General features: G+C 40.1%; 1 protein-coding gene across 1 annotated transcript; it reads right to left on the bottom strand.

The window, feature by feature from the left end:
* Positions 1–1638: 1638 nt before the first annotated feature.
* On the bottom strand, positions 1639–19950 carry CDHR1 (cadherin related family member 1). Its single transcript, XM_053451105.1, has 17 exons — positions 19881–19950; positions 13722–13817; positions 13264–13409; positions 12496–12546; positions 12232–12321; positions 12039–12125; positions 10647–10763; positions 10048–10191; positions 9635–9713; positions 8825–8925; positions 8011–8214; positions 7642–7794; positions 7034–7198; positions 6608–6675; positions 5212–5440; positions 4199–4453; positions 1639–2415 (listed from the first exon to the last, which is right to left on the bottom strand). Exons 1-17 carry the CDS (start codon positions 19948–19950, stop codon positions 1879–1881), a joined length of 2592 nt encoding a protein of 863 aa, XP_053307080.1. The 3' UTR covers positions 1639–1878.
* Between the last annotated feature and the right edge of the window lie 85 nt (positions 19951–20035).

Here is a 20035-nt window from a genome sequence, read left to right as displayed (position 1 = left end):
CAGGTAGTGGCCCTGAAATCTTCAAATCAGAGTTTGAAATCATTAAGTTGCCCCTTGGCCCCTGCCCTTGCATTTTGTATAACTGAAGTCTTCACAGCAATAAGAAAAATGCTGTTGGACGGCCCAGTTGGTTCTTTTCTGTCGTCAAATTCTGTTTATACTCCAACCCCTAAATACAAATCATCAAAATGTCAAGTCACCCTCTTCAGTATGGATACATAAAATGTAAAAAATAGATGATAATACTAAATAATAATATTATAGATACATAATAGGTAAAAAATAATACTAAATAATAAATAATAATATTAACATTATAGGTACATAATGCGTAAATTATAAATAATACTAAATAGTAAATAATATTAACATTATAGATACATAATAGGTAAATAATAATACTAAATAATAAATAATATTATTAACATTATAGGTACATAATGCGTAAATTATAAATAATACTAAATGGTAAATATTATTAACATTATAGATACATAATAGGCAAATAATAATACTAAATAATAAATAATAATATTAACATTATAGGTACATAATAGGCAAATAATAAATAATACTAAATAATAAATAATGTTAGCATTATAGATAAGTAATGCGCAAATAATAAATAATAATACTAAATAATAAATAATAATAACATTATGGATGCACAATATGTAAACAATAATAATGATAATAATACTCTAAATACGTAATATGTTAAAATAAATAAAACCACCAAAATAATACGTAATTATAGCAAATAAGAAATCATAACATTATACAAAAAAAATATAAAAAAATAATAATTATATTATAGATAAGTAATCTGCAATACGGAAGCGTGAAGTGAAAATAAGCAGATCATTTCATTTTTTTTGTTATGTTTAATGAATTGCATTGAAAATAAGAATAAATGTCAGAAAAGACACAACATCTATTTTTCAGTGAAAAAAAAAAATAAAAGATGCACATTAGCAATTTCATTGTATTTCTGCAGTTACTTATATGTTCAGCTAATTGTGATCACCATGGTGACATAACATTTTTTCTGATCAACTAATATGTCCAGGAGACAATCTGAAATAGTATTTTGGGTGATTAAGACTGAGCCATTCTATTGTTTCCCACAGGCAGTATGATGATCAAGCCTGTTTTCATGTTTAATGCAAAGTAGAGTGCATTTTGCGTGGACTCCAGCGCATTTTACCGCATGTTAATCGGAGCAGGCATTCTTTAGTTATTGGAGTTAAAAAATTAGACTTTTATGTGATTTAACCCCTCCCCCGGCTGCCTCTTATGAAAGCAGGAAGCATTCGGCAGTACACTTCCTGTCCATGCTCAGCAGAATTCCTACTCTAGTCAAGGGCAGTTAAGCAGCCAATCACACCAAACACATGTCTCTGAACACCAATGTTTTGCTAGCGTTCACATGATAGGCTGTGCAGGAAGTGTACTGACGAATGCTTCCTGTTTCAGTAGAGGCAGCTGGGGGGGAGGAGTTAAATCAGGCAGACGAGTCATTTTCTAACGCCAACAACTAAAGAATGCATGGTCCGATTTTCACGCAGTAAAATGCACTGGAGTCCATTCAAAATGGACTCCAATGTCCAATGAAAAATATGATATTCTATGTCCTGTTTTATCTTTCTTTTAAGGCTCACACAGTATATAATAAACAAAATTACTAAGTTTTTTGTATTTTTTATACAATAAAATATTTTTAGCCATTTTAAGCCATCAACAAATTGGGTTTGGTGTAATTGCGCCCCCTCCTGGCCACGCTTGAAAGCCGATTTTCCAAAAAGTTTATATGGCATGCCTTATGGACTGGGTGACCCTCGCGCAGGCGCGCATCCCGTATGAAAAGCGTTTCCCGGACTAATAGAACGACATGGAGGACCCCGCGTTTTTCTTCTCCAGCATCTGTTTGAGTTCTGAGACCAGACCGGTGGGGACTTTGTCTTTCATTTGCTGATCTATGATCTTTGGCGTCAACGATCCTGAAATGGTAGGCAGGCTCCATTCAGTCTTGTTGGCCTTGGGCAGTAGGCGCGGAGGTGGAGGAGGAGAAGGTGCGCTCGGGGTGAGCATGGAGCCTTGGCTGTTATTGTTCCCGTTTTCGTTTTCTTCCATTTCCTCAAGGGCGAACTTATCAGGAGAGTTGTTGGATCTCTTGAATTTCAGCCACTCTCTCCGGACATTCCTCGGAGGGTGGTCTGTTCTCCTCCGCCTGATTATTCTCCTCAGAGGCATGACTCTGTTAGACTTTTTATTGCGCCAGAACATGGCGGTGGAGATGAAGATAGTGATGACCACCATGATGGCCATTACGCCAGCAAGAACCCCTAACGCTTTCATTGGGTTATCTTTACTTTGCATCAAAAAGGCAGCCATGGGCCCTTTGTGAAGAAGAGTCTGTAAAAGAGTACAAAGAGAACATGTAACTTGGATTCCCTACCTTCAAGAGTTTCATCCCATTTATCAGATACATCAGCCCACCATCTTTATAACTATTTTAAAATTTCTGAGATTATTTAGAAAAATTTGCGATAAATTCATAAAGAACTCAATTGCATTATCCTGGTCGATAAACCATTTTTGTGCGATATTCCCTACAATTTTTTTAATTAATTTTGCTATTATTTTTTTTTTTAATAATTTTTCCCATAACGGTAGCCATTTTAGAATACGATAACAGAATTTTAAAATTTGGAATAATTATTACAGAAATTATCGAAAAACCGTATTCTGAAATACATAAAATGTTTTGATGAAATCTGTGTTTATTTTTTGTTTTCTTATACTCTTTTACAGACAAGAACATAAAAACATAAAACGTAAATGCTCTTTGGCATAAGGCTTATATAAAATCTAAAAAAATTTAGTGAAGGGGCTGCCTCGGCGGTCCCTTGATAATTTTTTTAACTCTGCCTCTTGGATGGATTCTGGCTCGTTTGAGACTTTTCCAATACATGATGGTGGATATCACTATAGTTATAGATATGCTGGAAAGGGCGGTACTCATGCAAATCCCGAATATTGTCCATGGACGCTTCCTGAGACTCAAAACATAGGACTTTACCTTTGCTCTTATCTGGAAAAGTCAAAGAAATGAGGAAATTTAACGTTGGATAGGATACGTCTAAGGGGGCAAAATACAAACGTTGGGGACACTACAAAAGTAACTTAGTATCAGAGAATATAAGTTGAGGTTCAGCGAGACTCTTCCAGACAGCAATGTCCACCATGGCCTCGTCTGGAAAAATGTCTTCCAGTTTGGAAGCTTTTATGTTTTTGGCATACCTTTTAATATTATCAAAGCCATCATTCCATTGGCTAGGGTTATCACAAGTTTGGTATCTTAAGACCTATTCCATTGCAGATGGGCAGGTGGACGTTGGATGTTCTTCTCCATCCTACCTTATATGAGGTAAGAGGAGAAGACAACGTAGAATAAAAGACCCTACAGATTCATATATTTAGTTGTGTTGGGTGTTTTATTATTTGGAAGAGGAAGTTAAATACTCGGCCGACCTGTAATTCCTTGGTTAAAAAAGGTTTCAGCTTGGTTTACAACTCATCTTTCATGCTGACCATGTTGAAGTAACATCTTGGGTATGTTTCCCAAGTTGACCTCGGTCAACACCAAAAGTCACCAAACTTTGCATGAAAATAATAACAGAAGTAGTAAAAAAGAATTGCATTAAGTTCAATAAAGGGGACTTCCCATGAAAAAAATGTCAGTTTTTTCCCCAATAAACTCCTTATATCTGCTGGCCCAGAGGCCGCCATTTTTGTCAACCACGTGAAGTTTTGGGTGACTTTCCCTGCTCAAAAACCACACTGAGCTGATTCGTTATGGCAATGCTAATGAAGTCCCTTCTGCCATAGACTTTCATTAGTCAGAGTGTTAGGCTGGGTGATTAAGACTGAGCCATTCTGCTATTTCCCACAGGCAGTATGATAAAGAGTCGGGGGGGGGTTGGTTTGTCTAGTAGATTGGGCTTGGATAAAAAAACTCATACAAATGGCTAAAAAATGGTGAGCGTTCCCCCTTTAATGAAATGTTAAAAAAGGTAGAAGTCACAACAACGAGTTAGTCACATCTAGTCTTCTAAGACCACATGCTGTTTTTTTAAATGAATGTTATTAGAAGTGTTAGATACGAAGGGACAGATGGGTTCGTTAAACATCTCACCTCCTCTGTAACGTCAATTTTGACCACAGCCGTCGTGCTGAAAGACGGAGACCCTCTGTCTTTGGCTTGGACCACCACTGACCACTTGCAGTCCTTGTTGTGCGTAATGTTCTCAATGATGTCCAGAGACCTGATATATGATTTCAGGTTAATCTCCCCAGTGTTTTGATCGATGTCAAAAACATTAGCTGGGTCCGCTTGCATGATGAAATAGTCCACAATATTGTTGGGTTCATCTGCATCCTGGTCGGTTGCCTAGGAAACAAGTCATCCAAAGACACATCTGATTTCTAAATCTGAACTTTCAAGTAAAAAAAAAAATCTGTATGTCTATTAATATGCTCCTAGGTATGTTAGTGTGTGTGTGTGTGTATGTTACAGTGTGTTAGTGTGAATGTAAGTATGTAACTGTGTGTGTGTAAGAGGAGCGTGGGGACCCCCAGATGCCAGTAACATACTGGGGAATTGGGATGGGGCGATTTAGGGAAAAACTGGGTTGACTTTAATCAAAACAAGGACCTTGGGGAAGGTGGGACTTTTTCTACATGAGGGACCCTAAGGTTCTTTTGTAGGCCAACATTCGCGGATTGCCAGAAAGATGTCACATGGGCAATAAAGATCTCGGAAGCAAAAAGTAGATTAGAACTCTAGTCTTCTATATTTTACTCTAAGGATATTGGCCATCAAAAGGTACCAGAAGTCTCATCAGAATGAGATGAGACACCTCTGAGCAACAAGATTGGACCTTCATAGAACTTGATGCCAGATAAGAACCATTCGGCATGTCCGTTTCTCCTGCTGTAAAGATTCAAACTTTAATCAGCCGTTGGTCTCGCCTTAGATGCATGTTTAATCCCCTCACTGTATGAGACGGGACCAAGAACCGATTAAGGTTTGAGTCTTCACAGCAGGAGAAACCAGCGACTAGGTGGGGCCAAAAGGACCAGATCTGCCGGCAAATTCTAGATTTCTACAATATTCTCAAAGTAACTCAAAAGAGTGATGTTACTTACCTCTACTTTTACTGGGGTCCCAATGACCATCGTTCTCTCCTGAATATTTTCATTAAATTCCGGACAGTGGTCATTGATGTCCAATACCGTGACGAACACCTCTGCCAGACTATACTTCCCTTCCGTATCCTCGGCTTTGACGTAAAAGTTGTACTTTGAGTTGACTTCAGCATCGAGAGACGCCCAGGGCTGTGTGTAAATGATTCCTGTTGACGGGTGGATAAGAAACCTGCAGAAAAGGAAAAACAGCATCACCCAAGAGTTCAGGATCTCTATGGAGGAGATTTTTCTAGGTATGGTTATATAGATCTCCCCATAATATAATGTTTTCAGGCAGCTGCATATCAGCCATTTGTATGATTCTCGCTCTGTTATCTGATCCCCGATCTACTAAACACCCCGACTCCTTATCATACTGCCTGTGGGGAACAATAGAATGGCTCTGTCTTAATCACCCAGACGGACTCTCTGCCCATCAAAGTCTATGGAAGAACAGACTTCATTAGCATGGCCATAAAGCATCAGCTCAGTGTGGTGTTTGAGATGCCCACCTATAGATTGACCACTATCTGGTTACTAAAAGACCTTTTATTTTTATTTCTTCCTAGTTTTTTTATTACAAATTTGACTTGAATCCCAACAAAAAAAAATAATTCTAAAATTATCCCCACTAAAAAACCCCCCAAACATTCAAAATGGAAAATAACAGCTAATTATTATTTCTTTCTTATTCGTCATCCCCCGTGCTGACTTTTTGCCCGATATCCAAGTGAAATACAAAATCTATATATAAAGATATATTTTAAAAACCTATTTTTAGTTTTTCCGCTGGGAAGAAAGTGAGAAAACCAAAATAAATCGTGACAATTAATTTCTTCTCCCTTTTGTGTACACGGAAGAAGCTGTTATATTTGGTTATCAGCGTTCCAACTGTGCACCCCACCCCCCGCCCGCCATGATCCAATTAACAGCTTCTTAGAAGGCTTTAGTGAAAAAAATTTAAATCACCAATGAATAATCGCATGTTTTTGTTACACGTGGATAATAAATCAGGTTTCCAATTTTTCCGTGAACTTATTTTTATTTTTCAATTTTAGAATTTTATTACAAATTCATTTATTAATTATATAGATAAACTTTATATAGATAAACTTTTTTTTTTATATAATGCTGTTTTATATTTTTCTGTAAATCCTCATTGTAACATGCTATTAAAAAATATCTACTTATTTATTATATTATTATTTTAATATTATATTTTATTTATTATTTAAAATAAAACAAAATAACCAATTTATTAAAAAAGCACATTTTGACTTTTTTTTTTTTTTTTTTTTTACTATGTATTATGTCTTTCATTGTTATGATATAAAGGACCAATATGAATTTTACTCACGGATCAGATCCAGCTCCGTATATTGAGTACTTTATTTCACCCCAGATTCCGGAATCCAAGTCAGTTGCCTGAAACAGTAACATTAAAAATATTTTGCATCCCACCAATGTTTCCATGAGAAAACTTGCCATGCTTCTACCCATCCTTCATTTCGACACCCAAATTCCGGCGAATGGCCTTCAAATCAAGCACGGCTGGTGGGAATATAGTATAATATCTAATATTGTATATTTCGACTTTTTTAACCTTAGCCTCAGCGTTTTTTCCAAGGGTAATATGAACGGTGGCATAACTTAAGAGGTCGCCATTGTTACAGCTGGGAAAATATGTCCTTACGGGCCCATTGTCCATTTTTAAGAGGACAGGGCCTGCGCTGTCCAAGAGAATTGGGTGACCCTAAGTAATGTCAAAGTAAACAGGACTTACGGTCACGGCTACTACGTTGGAGCCTCCGGGAGAGTTCTCTGGGATTCTGGCAATATAGTATTCCGAAGAGAACTTTGGGACGTTGTCATTGATGTCCAGAAGATGGATGGTTATCTCCGCCGTGGAGCTGAACTTTTCAGGCGTATTGACTTCTATGGCTAGGAGCTGGAGACAAAATGGTTAAAATATTTCTAACCCACCTGGAGGAGAAAAGTTGTACTTGAGAAGCGGAACGAAGAAAGAAAACAGAAGAAAGAAGACCGAATAAGAAGAGGCAAGAGAAGATGCGGAGACAGGGGACACGGAAGCGGTCAGCGGAGAATGTAGGGAGACATTGAGAGAGAGTGTGAGAGAGCATGAGTAATAGTGAGTGAGAGTGTGAGAGACTGTGTGAGTGTGTGAGAGAGCACCCCGCATGTCTAATGCCGAGACAGGTAAGCAAGGTCACAATATAGTCCCTGTTTGATTCGTTACAGTAAAGCATGATTTTTTTTCAATATTTTTTCTCTTGGGGATCCAAAATGTACAATTGTCTGCTTTATTTTGCATATTATATCCTTAACTTTTTAAATACAATTATTAAAGTGATCATTATGGGAAAAAAATACCTTAAAAACAAGGAAATGGTATTTCTCGTAGTCTATTCCAGCAGAATTCTCCACAATTATTGTGACTTGAGCCTCGTTCAGGACGGTTTGGGGTACCACGCGTAAAATACCACCGGGTCCAACCAAACGTAGATTAAATTTTGCATTGGCGCCCTTTAAATAGAAATAATTAAATAAAAATAAACAAATTAAAATTATTTTTTTTAAAAAATATATAAAAAATTAAAATAAAGAAAAACAAAGCCTTTACAATTGCATTAAGACTTGATAATTTGCCCTCTCCCAGGTAAAATTACATTTTACAAACATTGCCAATTGCAATTCACGAGAAGAAATAAAATTTTATTTTAAATTTTGAATCTTACGAACCTGATCTGAATCATTGACGGTAATTTTAAGTCCTCTTAGGATCTCTCCCTCTGGCGGATGCTCATACATGGTCAGTTCAAATTGATTTTGGGGTCCATTTTCGCCATAGAAGGTGGGAGGGTGGTTGTTGAGGTCAACTACTCTTATGGTGACCACCGTAAAAGCACGACCCACCACTTCCTCTTCCGCGTTCAATTCTGAAACCTGCCAGGGAAACACGGTAGAATATCGAGAAACGTTTCAAAATGGCCGAATAATTTTTTTTTTTCATTTTTTTAAATTTATTTAGCAAAAAAAAAAAAAAAAATCTAAAATAAAATCTGAGATCTTTAAAGTCCTAAAACAACCAGACAGTATTGCAGAAAGGACATGAAATGTACTTCAACCGTGATGATCAAAGACCAAAGACGTTGGCGGTGCCAACGCTCCATATCATTCTATATGATTAAACCCCCCCCATTGAAAATGGCAGAGCATATTACCCCACCCATGCTCCACCTCCTCCAGCTCATGCTCCACACCTTGAGTAAGTCTAGTTCCCCCCAGAAATATTTCTGTGGATGCCCATGCTTATGGCGTTAATACAACAGACATCCGAGTAAGCCTTAACTATAAGGACAACATTGAAGACACCATGGAAGGGGCTTCAGGATATCAGGAAGAAACTTAGAAGCTTAATCTCGACCTAGCACCAACTGAACCCCTAAAAATGGTTCCTATGCAACAGCCAAGTGTTCTCTATGGGAACCTTATCTCTCGTATAATTTGGCCAGTAGAATGACTTCCTAGTAGATCGTGTATTCTCAAGGGTTACCTGGACCTTCAGCTCATAGACCTCTTTCTTGAGTTCATTCGGATTTTTTATCACTGTTATCACTCCAGTGGAATTGTTGATTGCGAAAGCTCCATCGCTTCCTGAAACGTTATTATAGAAGGAAAATGGGCTTATAAAATGATCATGGAGAAATTTATAATTTTTTTATGTTTTGGTTAAATATATAAGGGTAACACAACTTATCTAAATGAACGTTAGCAAAAGTGGTGCTTTACTGCTCTCTGTAGGCACCTTTTACCATCTTGTTTATGTTTGATTCTCTTTAGCTCCGAACCTTGTTATAATTATTTGTTCACAGATATGGCAGATTTACTAAAATGCCAGATGTTTCACTCACATGCCCTCGCCTAAAACTCGCAACCCCGTCTAGAATTTACCACTGCTTTTCTTAGGCCAAAAAATGAAGACCGATGGCTTTGCTGGTCAGTCTTGGATGGGCCTACCCTGTGTTCCTACCTTATACACCCCAAACAGTGGCAGATGCCCATATATTTGGTGGGAATGTCCTCTTCTAAGACCTTCCTGGAGAGATGCTGGAGTTCTGCTAATGAAACATCTTCTAAAATTCCTCCTATCCATCCCCGCTAAAATCCCTTAAACGTAAGCTCCAAACTATGAATTGTTCCCATTCCTTGTCATCATATGATTTGGAAATCAATTTTTATAAGGATTTTGCATAATAAAGAGCCAAAAAAGACAATATTTTGCTTGATTTTTTTTAAAACATGGTTTACTATTAAATGGCACAAAATGAAGTAACCGCATTGACAATCGCCTATTTCCACGTACCGTCTAGGAGATAATAACAGATAGTGTTGGGGCTTCCTCTGTCTCCATCATATGCTATAACGGTAAATATTTCAGATCCCTGATGATAAAAAAAAAAATAATAATTAAGAAATATATATTTATCAGGAAAAGTGTCCGTGAAAATAATTTGCGATTTGAGTGAAAATATTGAGCAACATATGTCCAAATTGGTAAAATATTTTGCTCAAAATCACCCTAAAATTAACTTTAATGCAATAGACATCATAATCCCTTCAGATGCATCACATTCTGATTCATGATAATATAAGCATACCGCCTGGATTAAAGTGACTAAAGGAACATGAGTATGATGTCATACGATGTCATCAGCTGAGACTTAACTGGTAAGGCAATCCCCAAAACCCATGCCTCAACGTTCACATGTAACTTACCAAAGTAGTGTCTTCATATACGTAACCATAGTACGGGGTTCCTACAAATACTGGGGGGGAATCTTGGACATCTGCAACGTTGACCGTCACGGTGGTAGTCGACGAAAAGATCTGGTGTTTGCCATGAAGTTTCCCTCCTCCATCCTTCAACGGATATCATATTAATAAAAAAAAATAGACACATTAGCTAGAGGATGAATAATAACCACATACAAAGTTGATGGCACTGTAATCATAACAAGATACAATAAAATAACTTTCCGAAAATCATCTTTTTTTACTCTATTGGGTATTCAGAGGGGTACTTATGACAAGGTCTAGGAGGGTAAGGAGAAGAAGGCCACCAGAGTTGAGATCTTTGCCATCTGACAATGACTTCACCTCGAGCACTGGGATATGACATCACATCTAGACCGTGCAAGGAGCAGGAGTCTCCATCCATCTGGCGAATGCCAACTGCTGGCTCAGAATGGGAGAAGGGCCTTGGACAGTGGGGGGAGCGGTGGCACTGGAAACATTTTTGAGGTACTGAAGGCCAGGGACATCACCCATAATGGAAAAAAATAGCATAGGGTAATTATACAGGACAATCAACATACCTTAGCCAACACTATGACAAAATGAGTCCTTGATTTCTCAAAATCTAATGGCATTCCTTCCTTTATCCTCAGAACACCGCTGTGACGATCTATGGAAAATTTACTGTTGTGCGTATTCTGGAAGGAAATAAGGAAAGAAACATATATATTGGTGACCGTGTTGAGATGTTATGGAGTTATTGAAGCCATCAAGCTCATGATGCCCATATGAAGACCTCAAGAGGTGACATGTTATGGTGCCCAAATCTGGAAGTCAAATGGGACTTTCTATGGTATGGAGATAACATAGAAGGTTAGCAATGGTCAGGTGGTTGACCATGAAGACTATCTTCAGTATTATTTGACACACATTCAAGGATAACCTGTACCTATCCTATTTGACCTTGACTGATGTTTTATGGGAAAAAAAACTCAAGCAGCACCTGTCCCATCAAATAGGCCACCTAAGCAGTGGCTTAGAGTGCCAACTCTCATGGGGCGCCATTGGCCGTCATGCCAATGGTGGAAAGAGCAGTCCAATTACCGTATAGATCTCCTTCCTGGACCTCCCTCGTGGCCATATTTGGTGTTTATTATTTTTGTGATTGAGACTGAGGTTTAGGCAATTTAAAAAAAAATAAACATTTGATTTAGCAAAATTGTGAGTTATTTTCATACATTGCGTAGCAAGTGGGTGTTGTTGCCAACCAAACAAGCAGAAGATAATATAGCGCAAGTTATGTGTGAATGCGGCAAGCTGTGAACAAAATCAGACGTTAAAGCCTAAGGCCCAGGAGTGAAGCAGAGAAAGCCACCTAGAGACAGATGCTTTGATAAAGATTTAAAAGGGATGCGTATGTCATCCGTCAGAGGTGTTATTAACTTGTAATTGAGGACAGAAAGATGTGAGAGAGACGGAAGAAGGAGAGAAAAGGGAGGGGTAAAGAAGACGTAGAAAGAAAAAAAAAATTAAGGCTTAAAAAGCCACAAAAGATAGGGCAAGAGGGAGAAAAAAAGCAAAAAAAGGGGGCAATGGGCTGCACCCATCCAGCCATTCTTCTGGGATTTAACTCCTTATTTCACAACTGGACCACCTGGAGAGGTCTGTCCTGGATTTGAAGGCCCTACCGCGACCCTCGGACAGCCTTTAGTAGGAGGGAACTGGGTGGAGAACAAGTGCAATGTGGGTGGGAGTGGGTGGAGCGTGGGCGGGGCAACACGTTGTTCCCCTACGCCAACAAAAGAAGAATCTGACCTGGAGACCCAGGAAAGCAGAATTTCACCCGGAGACTCCGGGTCAAACTCTAGAACCCCAACATAGGACTATATGAAGTGTCTTTTAGTAGTAACACCGGCCATGTAATAAGATGTAGAATAACATAAGCTTTCAAGACCTCAGAGGTCTTAACTTGCCTGTATCGAATATGTAATACTCCCGCCAGATCCGTTGTCTCTATCGACTGCCTCGATCTGAAAAATACTGCTTCCCGGCGGGGCATCCTAAAAATAAAAGAGGAACATCTATTTAAACAAGAGGGTGGATTCCGATACAAACTGCCCCGAGGGATCATGGGAAATGGCTGAAATTGCATGTGAATTAACGAACCTCGGGCACCGTCACAATATATGGTGTGTGAAGGAACTCTGGGCTCTCGTCGTTGGCGTCCGTTATCAATATCCGGACCCTCTCAGCCACCTGTATTAAGAATAAAAAACATGGAAATTGTAATAAATATTCTAAAATGTTTTTTTTTTTAATAAATATCAAATATGCTAAATTATTTCTTCTTATTATTTTTTTATGACCGGAATTCGACCAATAGTGGCTTTTAGCCTCAAATCCCGATGAACATCAGCATTCCAGACTTACCTTGTTTAGACCATCGGATATGCTAACAAATACTTCGATCTCATCCCGTTTCTGTAAAACAAATGGTTTTTTTTAAATATTTAATATATTATAAATATTTCCTATGCATGCCACCATTTTTTTTGTGGGACAGTCCAGATCTTCAGGGATTGTCCTGCCGTCCCATTGAGCTCCAAAAAGTTGGACGGTTGGGATCATGGGCAAATTATGGGGGATTAGAGACTCTCCTTAAACTGGGAAATCTGCCATGAAATCAACTAAAATCTCTGATTTTGAAGCACAAGCCTCACCAGCAGCCCACAAGTGGCCACCTTGGGACCTTGGGGAGCCCAATGCCCAATCCCGGTGTTCTTCTTCAATACATCATAAGGTGGCCAAATCAGTAAGGCAGGAGAATGGTCCTGTCCTGAGCCCTGCTTCTAACTGTGCCTACCTCTAATCCCACCCCTGCTCACCTCCAATCCCACCCCTGCTCACCTCTAACCCCACCCCTGCTCATCTCAAAACCCACCCCTGTTCACATCTAACCCCACCCCTGCTCATCTCAAAACCCACCCCTGCTCACCTCTAAACCCACCCCTGTCATCTCAAACCCCACCCCGGTTAACCTCTAACCCCACCCCTGCTCACCTCTAACCCCACTCCTGCCCACCTCTAACCCCACCCCTAGGTTGTGTCTAGGTTACACATCATGCCTCCCGTACTTGCATGCATTATAGCAGATCACAAGCTCACCCTTCCAGTGAAAACCAAAAATGATAATTTTACCTCTCTGTCTAGTTCTTCAATTAACGTGACATTTCCGTTAAGAGGGTCCACGGCAAAGTAACGTTTCATTCCAGGTTCAAACGTCAGGCCATAGGTCACCGGATAACCCTCCGGGTCGCTTCCATTTAGGGTATAGATATAAGAACCTTTAATGAATATAAAATACATATTATATATTTTTATTTTATTTTCAATATTATCTTTTTTATATATTTTTATATTTTTTATATTTTTTCTTACCGTAATGCATTTAAAACCCTTGATCTCACTAAAAATCACAGCTACGGCCCGCAAATAAATCCATAAATATTTATCTGTGCCGTGCATATTAATGAGCTGTAGGAAGTCAGTGTTAACGGAATGTGTGACATGTTCCTTTCCTGGCTCGGAGTAACCCCTTCCTGGCCGCTTTCCAGAATATACAAAAAAATAATAAAAAAAAAGGTATTACCACTGACCTACTGGTGTGTCTTCCGAAACGCTCAGCAGGGCCATGTTTCCATTGCTGCTTCCGGCTCCGTTGTCAAAAAAATACGGGGCGTAATTGGTTTGGGCTGAAAATAAAATAAAATACAGAATAAATATTTTAATATGTAGAAATTTACTAAGAGAAGTGCCATGTACTGCTGTATACAGGAATAACCCCCAGCGCTGTATACAGTAATATAACCCCCAGCGCTGTATACAGTAATAACCCCCGGCGCTGTATACAATAATAACCCCCAGTGCTGTATACAATAATAACCCCCAGCGCTGTACACAGTAATAACCCCCAGCGCTGTATACAGTAATATAACCCCCAGCGCTGTATACAGTAATATAACCCCCCAGCGCTGTATACAGTAATATAACCCCCCAGCACTGTATACAGTAATATAACCCCCAGCGCTGTATACAGTAATATAACCCTCCAGCGCTGTATACAGTAATATAACCCCCAGTGCTGTATACAGTAATATAACCCCCAGCGCTGTATACAGTAATATAACCCCCAGCGCTGTATACAGTAATATAATCCCCCAGCGCTGTATACAGTAATATAACCCCCAGCGCTGTATACAGTAATATAACCCCCCAGCGCTGTATACAGTAATATAACCCCCCAGCACTGTATACAGTAATATAACCCCCAGCGCTGTATACAGTAATATAACCCCCAGCGCTGTATACAGTAATATAACCCTCAGCACTGTATACAGTAATATAACCCCCAGCGCTGTATACAGTAATATAACCCCCAGCACTGTATACAGTAATATAACCCCCCAGTGCTGTATACAGTAATATAACCCCCCAGCGCTGTATACAGTAATATAACCCCCGAGTGCTGTATACAGTAATAACCCCCCAGCGCTGTATACAGTAATATAACCCCCAGCGCTGTATACAGTAATATAACCCCCAGTGCTGTATACAGTAATATAACCCCCAGCGCTGTATACAGTAATATAACCCCCAGCGCTGTATACAGTAATATAACCCCCAGTGCTGTATACAGTAATATAACCCCCAGCGCTGTATACAGTAATATACCCCCCAGCACTGTATACAGTAACATAACCCCCCAGCGCTGTATACAGTAATATAACCCCCCAGCGCTGTATACAGTAATATATCCCCCAGCGCTGTATACAGTAATATAACCCCCAGCGCTGTATACAGTAATAACCCCGTGCGCTGTATACAGTAATATAACCCCCAGCGCTGTATACAGTAATATAACCCCCCAGCACTGTATACAGTAATATAACCCCCAGCGCTGTATACAGTAATATAACCCCCCAGCACTGTATACAGTAATAACCCCCAGCACTGTATACAGTAATATAACCCCCAGCGCTGTATACAGTAATATAACCCCCAGCGCTGTATACAGTAATATAACCCCCAGCGCTGTATACAGTAATATACCCCACAGCGCTGTATACAGTAATATAACCCCCAGCGCTGTATACAGTAATATAACCCCCCAGCACTGTATACAGTAATATAACCCCCAGCGCTGTATACAGTAATATAACCCCCAGCGCTGTATACAGTAATATAACCCCCAGCGATGTATACAGTAATATAACCCCCAGCGCTGTATACAGTAATATAACCCCCCAGCACTGTATACAGTAATATAACCCCCAGCACTGTATACAGTAATATAACCCCCCAGCGCTGTATACAGTAATAACCCCCAGCGCTGTATACAGTAATATAACCCCCCAGCGCTGTATACAGTAATATAACCCCCAGCACTGTATACAGTAATATAACCCCCAGCGCTGTATACAGTAATAACCCCCCAGCGCTGTATACAGTAATATAACCCCCCAGCGCTGTATACAATAATATAACCCCCCAGCACTGTATACAGTAATATAACCCCCCAGCACTGTATACAGTAATATAACCCCCAGCACTGTATACAGTAATATAACCCCCGAGCGCTGTATACAGTAATATAACCCCCAGCGCTGTATACATTAATAACCCCCCAGCGCTGTATACAGTAATATAACCCCCAGCGCTGTATACAGTAATATAACCCCCCCAGCACTGTATACAGTAATATAACCCCCCAGCTCTGTATACAGTAATATAACTCCCAGCGCTGTATACAGTAATATAACCCCAGTGCTGTATACAGTAATATAACCTCCCAGCGCTGTATACAGTAATATAACCCCCTGCACTGTATACACTAATATAACCCCCCAGCGCTGTATACAGTAATATAACCCCCAGTGCTGTATACAGTAATATAACCCCCAGCGCTGTATACAGTAATATAACCCCCAGCGCTGTATACAGTAATATAACCCCCCAGCGCTGTATACAGTAATATAACCCCCAGCGCTGTATACAGTAATATAACCCCCAGCGCTGTATACAGTAATATAACCCCCAGCGCTGTATACAGTAATATAACCCCCAGCGCTGTATACAGTAATACCCCCCCAGCGCTGTATACAGTAATATAACCCCCAGCGCTGTATACAGTAATATAACCCCCAGTGCTGTATACAGTAATATAACCCCCAGCACTGTATACAGTAATATAACCCCCAGTGCTGTATACAGTAATATAACCCCCCAGCGCTGTATACAGTAATATAACCCCCCAGCGCTGTATACAGTAATATAATCCCCCAGCGCTGTATACAGTAATATAACCCCCCAGTGCTGTATACAGTAATATAACCCCCAGCATTGTATACAGTAATATAACCCCCAGCACTGTATACAGTAATATAACCCCCAGCGCTGTATACAGTAATATAACCCCCCCAGCACTGTATACAGTAATATAACCCCCAGTGCTGTATACAGTAATATAACCCCCCAGTGCTGTATACAGTAATATAACCCCCCGCACTGTATACAGTAATATAACCCCCAGCGCTGTATACAGTAATATAACCCCCAGCGCTGTATACAGTAATATAACCCCCAGCGCTGTATACAGTAATATAACCCCCAGTGCTGTATACAGTAATATAACCCCCCAGCACTGTATACAGTAATATAACCCCCAGCACTGTATACAGTAATATAACCCCCAGCGCTGTATACAGTAATATAACCCCCCCAGCGCTGTATACAGTAATATAACCCCCCAGCGCTGTATACAGTAATATAACCCCCAGTGCTGTATACAGTAATAACCCCCCAGCGCTGTATACAGTAATAACCCCCCAGCGCTGTATACAGTAATATAACCCCCCAGCGCTGTATACAGTAATATAACCCCCAGTGCTGTATACAGTAATATAACCCCCCAGCACTGTATACAGTAATATAACCCCCCAGCGCTGTATACAGTAATAACCCCCCAGCGCTGTATACAGTAATATAACCCCCCAGCGCTGTATACAGTAATATAACCCCCAGCGCTGTATACAGTAATATAACCCCCCTGCGCTGTATACAGTAATATAACCCCCAGCACTGTATACAGTAATATAACCCCCAGCGCTGTATACAGTAATATAACCCCCCAGCGCTGTATACAGTAATATAACCCCCAGCGCTGTATACAATAATATAACCCCCAGCGCTGTATACAGTAATATAACCCCCAGCGCTGTATACAGTAATTTCAATCGGTGACAAAAACCTGGATTTATCTCGTTTTGCCCCAATAAACTCCCTTTATCTGCAGGCCTGGAGCCGCTGTTGCTGTCAGTCATGTGACATTTTGGGTGACTTTCCCGGCTCAAACACCACACTGAGCTGATGCTTTATGGCGATGCTCATGAAGTCTCTTCCTCCATAGACTTTCATTAGTCAGCGTGTCTGATGAGTGATTAAGACTGAGCCATTTAGTGTTAGCGTGTGTGTTTATCACTGTATGGGGTTAGCATGACTGTGTATGAGTGTATGATTTTAGCATGTGTGTTAGTGTGAGATGTCAATGTTTGTGAGCATACGATGTTAGCATGTGTGTGTGTGTATGAGTGTATGATGTTAGCATGTGTGTGTGTGTTAGTGTATGATGTTAGCATGTGTGTGTGTTAGTGTATGATGTGAGAGTGTGTAACAGTATGGTGTTAGCATGAGTGTATGTGTGTTAGTATTCGGTGTTAGTATGTGTGCGTGTGTGAGTGTCAGCGTATGGTGTTGGCGTGTCAGGGGTGAGCCCCGGGTTAGTGGCTCCTGGGAGGGGGAGAGGAGGAGCAGGATAAAGAATGTGTGTGAGTGTAAGCTGGTAGAGTGAGTGGGTGTTAGAGCGAGTTTGTGTGTTAGTATGTATGCATGTTAGTTATGAAGGGGGTGGCGTGAGGAAATATTGCACCCAGACTCCATTAACCCCAGGCTCGCCCATTTTCTCATCAGATGCGTTTGAATAATCATTTCTGTTTGCTCAACTTATTGACCACCAACCCTGTAACGAAGTTTTACTTTACTGAGAAGGTGGTAGATAAGTGGAAAAGCCTCCCAGCAGAAGTGGTAGAGGGTAAAACAGTGAGGGAACTTAAACATGCGTGATGAATGTTACATCGCAGTGACTTTTTAGGGTCAAATACAGGAATGTTAGTAATACAGTACAGTGATGTCATCAATAACCCTTTATACCAAGAGTCATGTCATTAATAAACTATGATGATGTCATCAGAACAGCCAAGTCATGTTGGGGACTTTTTTGTTAAAAATAGTATTTTTGGTAAAATGATATTTTCTGTTTCTTATCTGACCGGCTGGGAAATTCTAAACACGACTCCCATCCCTACCTGGGGACCTTCTACGTTATTTGCCCCCAAGAAATATTTAAATATTAACTCTTTCACAGCCCGTCGTGAGGCTTCTACGTTAGTGACCCGCTTATGACAGCAGCCAAATAGTTTGAATAACGGTCCTTATAGAAACGGTGATTGGTCAGGAGGGTAAGGTGTTCTGGATGGAGGCACCTGTATTCAAGCAGGGATTCCAGCTGTGGTATAGCAGGAAGAAACGCACCAATCGAGACGCTCCGCTATAATTCAATCAGAGAATATGAAGGTTCTAGACTGTGTGACCCTGAGAATCTTCCCCCCTACACCCCGAGAACCTGAGACTGGGGTAAAAACCCTGAGAATCTGCCCATTCCACCCGAGACCCTGAGATTGGGGTAAAAACCCTGAGAATCTGCCAATTACCCCCAAGACTGGGGTACAAATCCCTAAGATTCTGCCCATTCACCCAGAGACCCTGAGACTGGGGTAAAAACCCTGAAAATCTGCAAATTCACCCCAAAACTGGGGTAAAAACCTCTAAGAAACTGCCAATTTACCCTAAGACCCTGATATTGGGGTAAAAGCCCCGAGAATCTGCCCGTTCACCATGAGACTGGGGTAAAAACCCTTAGAGTCTGCCAATTCCCCCTGAGACCCTGAGATTGGGGTAAAAGTCCTGAGAATCTGCTCATTCACCCCAAGACTCTGAGATTGGGGTAAAAAATCGTAGGAATCTGCCCATTCACCCCAGGACAGGGGTAAAAACCTGGGACAATTTCCAGGTAGATACATTTTTATACTGGGGTGGTCAATTAAAGTTAACATTTTTTTTATGTCATTTAACGTAATTTTTTAAGCCCTGGATGAGAAATCTCGGGTGAAAATAGGAGACAAGCAGACATTTCTAGAAGAAAAAAACATTTTTTGAGGACTCTCTTAACAATATATCCCAAAAATACCACCAAAAAACCTTCAAAAAGGGTGTCCATCAATAACAACATGAATCGGAGCCATAGTTCCTGCCCCCCCGGGCTTCATCAAGCTCTAAATTAACGCATTCTAATTTAATTTTGAATTTAATTTAAATTCCCCCCCAAAAATTCCAGAAATCAGATTTTTTTTCCCACAATTAACACTTTTATTGTCGACCTTCTTCGGAATAAAGAATGAAATCCGCGCCGCGGCGCAGCAGACCATTTTAATGAATTTTTGTTTGAAGGAAATCCTTAAAAAAAGGGAGAAAAAAAGAAAAAAGAAAAAAAGAAAAAGGAGAAAAGCTTTTTTTTCTCTCTCGAAACCCTTAGGTTAGGAAGGGTTAATAAATATCCCTCTGCGAGGTTAATAAGAAGGGATTAAGCTTTCCTACCAACTGCTCCTCCAGCCCGAGAAGAAAAGAAATTGAATTCCACTTACCCGCCAGGCAAACGTGAAGTACGGAGAAAGGGATGAAGACGAGACGGAGGCCGCTTTTAGAAAAGAACATTTTTGGTTTAATTTAAAAAAAAAAAAATTAAAAAAAAATATATTATTTAGAGGAGTTTTTCGGAGGCTGCTAACTTTCCGAGCAG

The sequence above is a fragment of the Spea bombifrons genome, chromosome 11 (genome assembly GCF_027358695.1).
Source record: "Spea bombifrons isolate aSpeBom1 chromosome 11, aSpeBom1.2.pri, whole genome shotgun sequence".
NCBI lineage: Eukaryota > Metazoa > Chordata > Amphibia > Anura > Pelobatidae > Spea > Spea bombifrons.
This window is presented reverse-complemented; position numbering and strand designations above follow the sequence as displayed.

Bases quoted from the DNA above. Each gene is read 5' to 3' on its own strand.
- CDHR1 (XM_053451105.1), bottom strand. From the start codon at position 19,950: ATGTTCTTTTCTAAAAGCGGCCTCCGTCTCGTCTTCATCCCTTTCTCC. The intron at 13,818-19,880 runs GTAAGTGGAATT...TTTTATTTTCAG, and splicing joins ACTTCACGTTTGCCTGGCGG to CCCAAACCAATTACGCCCCG. The intron at 13,410-13,721 runs GTCAGTGGTAAT...TATTCATTAAAG, and splicing joins TTCGGAAGACACACCAGTAG to GTTCTTATATCTATACCCTA.